We start from the raw sequence: 10,184 nt of genomic DNA on the forward strand, positions 1-10,184 counted from the left end.
CATGGAATTACTACAGTATTTTTGGGGCAATACAATGTTTTTGGACATGTACCATGGAAATACAGTATTTTGGGGGCAATACCATGTTTTTGGACATGCACCACGGTAAAACTACAGTATTTTTGGGGCAATACAATGTTTTTGGACATGTACCATGGAATTACTACAGTATTTTTGGGGCAATACAATGTTTATGGACATGTACCATGGAAATACAGTATTTTTGGGGCAATACCATGTTTTTGGACATGTCCCATGGAAATACTACAGTATTTTTGGGGCAATACAATGTTTATGGACATGTACCATGGAAATACTACAGTATTTTTGGGGCAATACAATGTTTATGGACATGTACCATGGAAATACAGTATTTTTGGGCAATACCATGTTTTTGGACATGTCCCATGGAAATACTACAGTATTTTAGGAGCAATCCCAGTCCCAAAATACTATAGGATAGCCACGGTATATGTCCAAAAACATGGTACAGTATATGTCCAAAATACTATAGTATTGCCATAGTGCCATCTCCAGTAGACCATTGTTTGACTATAGAATTTTTAGTTAGCAGAGACACTTTTGCACTTATTTTGACTCCCAATTTGTTGCTGTGATGTTTATAATGTCCAAAAGCCAAGTAATCCAAAATGAGACTTTTAAATGAGACTTTAGACAGCTGTTTTTATTCGAGAAAAAGTAAGTTTCCCTTGTTTATTCATCCCTCTGGATTTTCTAGTTTGATCCAGACTCTGTTTGGTAAACCTGTTCAGACAAACACAAACCGGTCTCTCATCGGTAGACGTGAACAGATGTGCTTTGTGGGCGCCAGTGTTCGGGGTCGTGTGAAAATATGAAAATATCCTCGCAGGAAGTATTCATATGGAAAAGACGTTGGTGGAGCGGATCATTCTGAGGTGACAGGAAATAATAGGGAAAGTTTTGGCAGGGGCTGGTTTGAAAAGCTTGTTTGTGATGGCGCTGTCTGCGTGAGAAGAACCACGACGTTGGTTTCCACAAACGGGACGTTTCTGTGCCAAATGCACCAATATCTGGCTGCTTTGGTTTCAGTGCTCAGTCATGTCTAAGAATGTGGTTACTGTACGAGCCAGTTTGGGCCTCATAATAAATCAAAAAACACATTATACCTCAATTGTTTCCCTTAGACGACAATGAGGTCAATGGGAGAGTTGAGCTGATATCCACATCTAATAGCACTGTTGGTCTGTTTTTATTTCTCCTCAGGACTTTTAGAATAGTAACACATCTCTACCCCCAAATATTGTAGTATTGCCATGGCACAAGGATTTTTGTATACTATGACAATACTATATTTTTGGACATGTACCATGACAATACTATAGTATTTTGGGGGAAATACCATGTTTATGTACATTTACCATGGTAATACTACAGTATTTTGGGGGTTATGCCATCTTTTTGGACATATGTCATGGCAATACTATAGTATCTGGGGAGCAATACCATGTTTTTGGACATGTACCATGACAATACTATAGTATTTTGGGGGAAATACCATGTTTATGTACATTTACCATGGTAATACTACAGTATTTTGGGGGTTATGCCATCTTTTTGGACATATGTCATGGCAATACTATAGTATCTGGGGAGCAATACCATGTTTTTGGACATGTACCATGACAATACTATAGTATTTTGGGGGAAATACCATGTTTATGTACATTTACCATGGTAATACTACAGTATTTTGGGGGTTATGCCATCTTTTTGGACATATGTCATGGCAATACTATAGTATCTGGGGAGCAATACCATGTTTTTGGACATGTACCATGACAATACTATAGTATTTTGGGGGAAATACCATGTATATGTACATTTACCATGGTAATACTACAGTATTTTGGGGTTATGCCATCTTTTGGACATATGTCATGGCAATACTATAGTATCTGGGGAGCAATACCATGTTTTTTGGACATGTACCAGGGCAATACTATAATATTTTGGAAAAGGTACTATACAAAATGGAAATTAAAATAACAAAATAGTGTAAAGGTGTTTCCACTGACTAAAACGTACCATGGTATTATCAAAGGTCTTCTGGACATGGTAATACGGCAATACTATGATTTTATAATTTTTTTTTCCTGGAAACGTACTTGCTGAATGCAGATTAGTCTGAAATAAAAACAGTCTGGTCTAGTGTTGTTATCTAAAGTCCACATGATAACTAGTTTAATCAGTTTCAAGGAGGTTGATTGCAAACATGTTGCGTCCTTCTCACTATTGTTGTTTCTCTTATAATAGTTACGGGTTAAATGTGGGAAGCTGATATTTTATCAGTATAAAAAGGCACACAGAAGAACATGGAGACAGTTTTCTTGGCGTCCAGACCGAGAGAGGAGACTGACCTCAGAGGAAGTCTTTCAGACTTCTGATAGTCAAGACTAAACATGCGGCCGGACCGACAGTGATTGAACTGCTAAGATGGATTCATACTGGACCAGTTTGGGAAACCTGTTTGAAAACAGTCATTATTCTGTTTGGAGACTCTAGTTGTGCTAAAATAATACACTGTAGCTTTAAATATGCAGTACTGATGAAGTAGAGGTTGTTAATTAGCATATTTGCAGGTTTTGTTTGTAGAACAGAACAAAACTGCAGAAAATTATGATTATTTTTGTCCACCAAATCCATAAATGCAGTGCAAATATTCTGACGGTATATAAACAAAATCTACACTCTTAAAAATAAAGGTTTGCATCTGTGGTCATAAATGTTTTTAAAACTAAGAAAACTGTTTACTGAAAGCTTCTTTAGGGAACCAAAAATGGTTCTTCTACGGCATTATTATGAAACCCCCCATTGGTACCTTTGTCTTTAAAAGTGTAGAAGAACCTTTTTGGGTTCCCCAAAGAACCTAGCAGTGGTCAGTTCTTAAAATAACTATTTTTCTTAGTGTAAAAAAACATTTTAATATTCCATAGAACAGTTTTTTGCAATAGAAAAGTTCCATGGATGTTAAAGGTTCTTCATGAAACCATCAATGACAAGAATCTTTATTTTATAGAGCATATGACAAATGGATGTACCCTAAAAAAGACCGATATACAATATTCAACAAGCTCTTTTCATTTTCACATCTTCCATTCGCCTTCAGCCATGTCAGAATATAAATAGCCTCATTAATTTCTTTGCTAATGGGGGGGAAGAAGTAATTAATGATGACAATCATGAATAATGTATTACTATGCTAAAGAGATGCTGGTTAATCAGTGGCTGGAAAATGACACTCATTATTTAACCTCAAATTTTCTACATGCTCATATTACATCTGCATTAATTTCCCTCTAAAAACTGACCACACAGAGAAAAGCACAGACAGTAAAAAGACTTTTTAGGAGTTCTGGCTCTCGGATGTAACTCAGGTGTTGATTTCAGGATCTCAATCACAGCATCCATTACAGTTTTTCTCAACTGCTTACACATAAAATCTTTCCTTGTCACACAGTTTCTGAAAGCTGACACTCAAACAACAGAAGAACACACCAAATCTGCAAAATCATACACTAATTCTCAGCCTTTGACTCAGTTTTCAATTTCATAAAACACTTTTTGCAAAACACAACACACAATTCTCAATGTAACTCACACAAATCTATCAGGAATTCATATTATGGCAAAGTTGTTTGAAAATGTTTGCTTTTGAGATGTGTTTGTGATATTTTGAATGCAGTGCTTCATTTTGTAAGAGATGTGATGCATTTTGCATTTATGTGTGCAATTCTTGGATTTGTGTGTAAAGTTTTGAAAAAAGAGGCAAAGTTTTGAAAAGCAGTTTTTGTAAGCAGTTGAAAAAAACTGTAAGTCGGACTCGTTCAAAGCGGATCATTTGTAAAGTAATTAACCCCAACACTGCCCAGTAAATAAACCCAATCAAGGACGTGATCCCTCGGGATCAACCACAGACCCCACAGGAGGAAGATGAAGATGAGGGGTAATTGAGCTCTAGAACCTTCCCACAGACCGACTTCTGCTTTCGCTCAGCCGTCCGCAGCAATCCGAGTGTTTAGACCTAGAGAAAGTCCAGCTCCATCCTGCCATTATGACCTTCTCCTGACTAAAGTCTTGGACAGGAGCCTAACATCACATCATAGATCAAATCACAGGACGCTGCGGTCAGTCTTGAGCCAAATCATCTCGTGCAGTTACATCAGCGGCATTATTAAATCGATGACCTACGAACTAATTGAAAATTTAGATCGGAATGCTAAACCTACCCTTATGAAAAAGAAGTTTATTCAAGTGTGCTATTAGTATACTTCTTTTAAACTAAAAAATAGGAAAGTATACTGTTAGTCTACTTTTTATGTACTTCTCAGAAATGGGCTTCATGTACTTCTCAGAAATATACTTAAAATGGCACTTAAGGTTACTTGACTTATACTTAGAAAAAGTCTAAATATATTTGAGCTATACTTGTCACCCGAGAATCCGTGTTTTCATTGTTATACGGTAGGGGGGCGTAGTACACATCTTCTGTACAGAATTTCCAAAAAACACAAATGAAGAAGAAACCAAAACAGCAGATGCTTCCACGTGTTAAACAACATCAAAACTGTGTAACGTTATGTAATAAAATGTCGTCCAATGAAGAGGTAATAATGACTGTTGAGCTTTGGGGTGTTAATCGACTTCATCTATGTTTTGATTATTACTCTGAATCCAATTCATAGTCTTTTTTCAGCTTTTTGTTCAAAATGTTTTTTTTTTTATTATTTATGAAACTTAGCCACATTCAAATGTTTAAAAAAAGAATGCATGAAACTATAATAATATAGTAATAATATATATATAATTATAATAATAATAAATAATATATATAATAATAAAATGTTTTTGTTTACAAGCAGATACCTTGTTCTTTCTTTTGATGTTTTGTATATTCAGATATTCGTACAATAAAATCTATACAAATTAATACCTAAATAGAGACAGTAGTATGCTTAAAGTATGATGTAAAGTTCACTTAAAGAAAACTTACGAGTATACTTGCAGTATAAAACTACTAAACTAGTAGTTTACTGAGACTATACCTCAAAGTGTACTAAAAATGCTACTACAAGTATTTAATTAGTAAACTATCAGTATACCTATAAGTTCACTTTTAGTATAGTTGCAGTACAAGCTAAAAACTTTGATGTAAACTAGTTGTGTACTCAAAGTTTACTACTGTTATACTTAAAGTATACTTAAAAGTGTACTTTTATATACTAGAAAGTGGGCCAATTTAGTCCCAAGGAGTATTGAAATAGTACACTTACAAGTATACTACTAGTACACTGATATTTGTATACTTACTACATAAAGTATACTTAAAAATATACTTGAACTTTACTTAAGTATACTTAATAAAATAAACTTGAAGTATACTACTTTTTGGTACGGGTAGGTTCACATTGACTGAGCAAATCTCATGAATAACTTGATTATTCTTGATTACTTCACAATTTGGACATTATAAAGGTCCTTGCACACTGAGTCCGAAATTTTCGCGTGCGTTTTTCCGGGGTTTTTTGTATTCGTCATCCTTTCCTGTCAAAATGCATGCTACGGATGCAAAATGTTTTTATGACGGACGAAAGTTTCGGAGGCAGTGTGTAAACGTAATTGGCACAACGTGAGGTTGTATTTATTTTTTAACGTGCGAAAATTTCAGACGAAAATTTTAAACTCAGTGTGCAATGGCCTTAAACCTCTTAGTAACAAAATGGGAAGTGTAAACCGACTACCAAAAGTACCAAAAGTACCATGGTATTTTTTTCTGGATATGGCATTATGGCAATACTATGATTTTTTTTAGTATTTTAGACAAATAACTATGGCAGTACCATGTTTTTAGACATGTACCATGACAATACGATTTTGAGGGTAATACCATGTTTTTAGACATGCACTGTGACAATACTATAGTATTTTGGACAAACTATGGCAAATACCATGATTTTTGTACATATATCACAGCAATACTACAGTATTTTGGACAAGTAACTATGGCAATACCATGTTTTTGGACATGCACCACGGTGATAATATAGTATTTTGAACAAGTAATTAAGGTAATACCATGTTTTTGGACATGTGCCATGTTTTTTGGCATGGTATTGTTGGAGTACCATGCTATTGCACATATTAATCAATATCACACTACATATCAAAGTACCATTGTATTACCCAACTGATACCATCACTTTACCATGGTAAAGTCACAGTAACCAACTCAGTACAGAATCAACTGATCATATCAATCAACATAACCACATCAATCAATCAATCAATCATGATGCACAAGAAGCCAAACTAGAGAAAAACTGTCAAGACCCACAACCATCCTCATCTTCATGGGTGGTCTTACATACTCTTCTTCTTTGCTTTAATGGTGGTCAGCATCCAATGATAAGGTGCATTACTGCCAGCTACTATACTGGAGTGTGGGCCTGAGTCAACTACCTCCCAGATGATAATAATAATAATAAAAAATTAAATTAAATTAAAATAAATATTAAATTCTGTTAAACAAGCCAGTTCTTCTTAGGTAATTAATTATGACCATTAAGTATGTCTATAATGCTAGAACTTTGTTTCCTAATCTCTTTCTTTAATATTTCTCTTTCTGTGATGTTTTTGGCAGTGACATAGTATGTGTTCCACTGATTCCTCATCCTGACAATATGATCACAGAAACCAGTTGGATGTTTCTCTATTAGATGTAATGTTTTATTTAACCCCGTGTGCCCCATTCTCAATGGTGTAATTATAGCTTCTGTTTCATTATTACATACCCTCCTACCTCCTCCTGGATTCTATAGTAATGTTTGCCTGTTACTTCCCTATTCCAGTTACATTGCCATTCCTTTATTATAGTATTCTTATAGTATTTTTACTAGGATAGTATAGGATTTCCAACCCCATCTAGCTTACATGCCTCCTTAGATAAAACATCTGCAACTTTGTTCCCTTTAATTCCTATGTGTTCTGGAATCCACATGAATGATATTGTCACATTTACTCTCTGAAGTCTAAATAAAATTTCATAAATTTCATATATGCAACGTTGGGGAATAACTAGTTAAATGTAACTAAATTACGTAATTTAATTTAAAAAATGTGATTGTAATCAGTTACTGAGAAAAATGTTTAATTAAATTACAGTTACTTAACCGTTACAAAGAGGGTTACATCTGAATATTTTCACACACACACTGATTTGATTGCATTGGCTGCTTTAAAATATGAGACACAAATATTTCAGGAGTTTAGGAGACAGAATAGGACACATGCTTATTTGATAACTGTTTTATTTCCTATTTGAGTTTATGTGTATGCTTGATTTTAAGATTAACTGTTTTTTCCAAGGCATTGTTAGATGCTAGTGTTTCCTCTCTATGCAAAGATTTGATTTCAAAAACAGTATCATAACTACTAAACTATTTATTGTTATGGTTTTAGATCAGTATTTAACCTCAGAACGACCTCAAAGTAAGTCTGATTTTGTGGTGGCTGTGCTTTAAAATTAAATTATTATAAACCTTAATTCATGTGATGAAGGATTTCGAAAGTGACAATAATCAGTGTTGAGTTCTAGATGTTTGAAAATGACTAACAGTAAGTAATTTAGAAAAGTAATCAAATGTAATCAGTTGCATTACTTTAATAAAGTAATTGAAATAGGGTAACTTCCCTGCTGAAAAAAAAAAACCCCACAACAAACAGAATTTGTAATGGTTTTACTGGTTTTAATGGAAACTGTAATAGTGCCTATTGGCCTCATAATTGGTCGCCTTCTATTGGTGGCTTGATAAAACCACTAAATCCTAATGGAATATGCCCCCAAAAAAACACACTACAGAAAACCATTTTTAATGCTTTTAATGGTTAAAAGTTGATGGTTTGTAATGGTTTTTGTGGTTAGAATTTCTGCTTTGTTTTTCCAGCAGGGTTGTAATCTGTAACCTATTGCATTTCCAAAGTAACCTTCCCAACACTGCACATATATGCAATCCCGCCTGTTCTTTGATGATATCGATAAGCATGCATTCAGCGTCACGAGCTCGTGTTGAAGCTCGCGCGCGGCACTGACCTCTGCAGACACCTGTCTCAGGTGCGAGCGCGGGTCCGGTTCTGTTGAGCGCCGCGCAGGTGAGTCCGGATCCGCAGAAGCCCAGGATCCAGTCCGGTCCGCCGCAAAGCTCCAGCTCCAGCCGGGAGCAATGCTCGCATTCAAGAGCCCCGGTCGCCCGAGCGCAGAAGCCCAGCAGCAGCACACTGAAAAACCACAACCAGCTCTGGTGACGCATCGTGACGCGCTTTGATGAACTTCACAGAGTCTCAGACGCGCAAATCCAAATAAATCCAGAATACAGAGCTCAGCAAACTTCCCACACACTTTCAGTTTTACGATCCTCGCTGGGAATGATGCACGCTTCCAGTGAGTGAAAAGTGTTGGTAAAGCTGTTGATGAAGATGATGGTGACTCTGTCCGTGTCACTGAATCAAACTGAGTCTCAAACACGCGTTACAGCGAGAGAGATATCAAAGCCACGCCCCCTGACGATGACCAACGCGGAGCTCGTCCAATCACAAGCAGCGAAAAGAGCTCAGCACAAACAGATGAATGAAGCATCAGTTACTTTTAACAGCACATTGTTGCTTTTCAGTTTCTTTGTTTATATGCACAGAAACATTGCATTGTTTTATATCTGCCCTTCTTTTATATAATTCATTTGGACCAATTCTTTAAATGAACTGAAATGTTAGTAGTGCAATATTTCATTGTGTAAGTTTTTATTTATCATGGTCAAGATGTCAACTATACTACCTAAGCACTTGTTTGTACATAATATCACATTGTCTTGAGTTATGTGTCCTCTGTGTACTGTATTGTGTATATTGCATTATATATATATATAAAATTGTATTGTACAGAGTATCACGTATCATAGTAGAGTCTTTAGTGTATAATATATGAATTAAATGTATTTTTGGTCTGTTTCTATGCTTTGGCTGTGTTTCTTTCTTTCTTTCTTTATCAGTGTTTCACACTTTAAAACACTTTCCACGGTAAGCGTTGACAGAAAGTCTGTGGTCTGCATGTGAGCACAGACCGCAGTGATCAGCAGTGATGGATGATGATGTGAACATCATGAATGTCAAATGAACTGTGTTCCCAAAACATCCATCTTTCACCGTCTGATTCATGATCCGCCTGTTTTCTTTTTCTTCTCCTCCTTCACAGAAAGTTCAGGTCAGATTCTCTAAACAAATACTTGTATGTATATATATATATATATATAAACACTGCTGTTCAAAAGTTTGGGATCAGTAAGATTTGTTATGTTTTTTTGTTTTTTTTTAATGGAGGCTCTTCTGCTCATCAAGGCTGTATTTATTTGATCAAAAATACAGTAATATTGTAAAATATTATTGCAATTTCTAATATTGGTTTCCTTTTTTAATATACTTTAAAATATAATTTATTTCTGTGACGCAGCGCTGTATTTTCAGCATCATTACTCCAGTCTTCAGTGTCACATGATCTTCAGAAATCATTCTAATATGCTGATTTATTATCAGTGTTGAAACTGTTGTGCTGCTTCATATTATTTTGGAACCTTTTTTCTTTGATTCTTTGATGAATAAAATGTTCAAGTCTTAAAATAGAAGTCTTACTATCACTTTTTGTCCATTTAAAGCATCCTTGCTGAATAAAAGTATTGATTTCTTTATAAAAGTAGAAAAAAATGTACTGACCCCAAACTTTTGAATATTGTGTATATTGTAACACAAAATTTCTATTTTGAATAAACACTGTTATTTTTAATGTTTTATTTATCAAAGAATCCTGAAAAATAGTATCACAGGTCCCAAAAAACATTAAGCAGCACAACTGTTTCCAACATTGATTATAAATCAGCATATTATAATGATTTCTGAAGGATCATGTGACACTGATGACTGGAGCAATGATGCTGAAAATACAGCTGCGCATCACAGAAATAAATTATATTTTAAAGTATATTAAAATAGAAAACTGTTATTTTAAATTGCAATAATATTTCACAAAATTACAGCCTTGATGAGCAGAAGAAACGTCTTCAGAAAACATAAAAAGTCTCACTGATCTCAAACTTTTGAAT

At 35.0% G+C, this 10,184-nt stretch overlaps 1 protein-coding gene across 1 annotated transcript in view; it reads right to left on the reverse strand.

The window, feature by feature from the left end:
• Positions 1-8,609, reverse strand: part of LOC131522657 (cysteine-rich motor neuron 1 protein-like) — a 60,737-nt gene extending 52,128 nt beyond the window's left edge. Inside the window, exon 1 of the mRNA XM_058748277.1 lies at positions 8,129-8,609. Within this exon, the coding sequence (XP_058604260.1) occupies positions 8,129-8,345 (217 nt within the window). The 5' untranslated portion in view covers positions 8,346-8,609. The remainder of the gene's footprint in view (positions 1-8,128) is intronic.
• Positions 8,610-10,184: the final 1,575 nt, after the last annotated feature.

The sequence above is a fragment of the Onychostoma macrolepis genome, chromosome 17 (genome assembly GCF_012432095.1).
Source record: "Onychostoma macrolepis isolate SWU-2019 chromosome 17, ASM1243209v1, whole genome shotgun sequence".
NCBI classification, from domain to species: domain Eukaryota; kingdom Metazoa; phylum Chordata; class Actinopteri; order Cypriniformes; family Cyprinidae; genus Onychostoma; species Onychostoma macrolepis.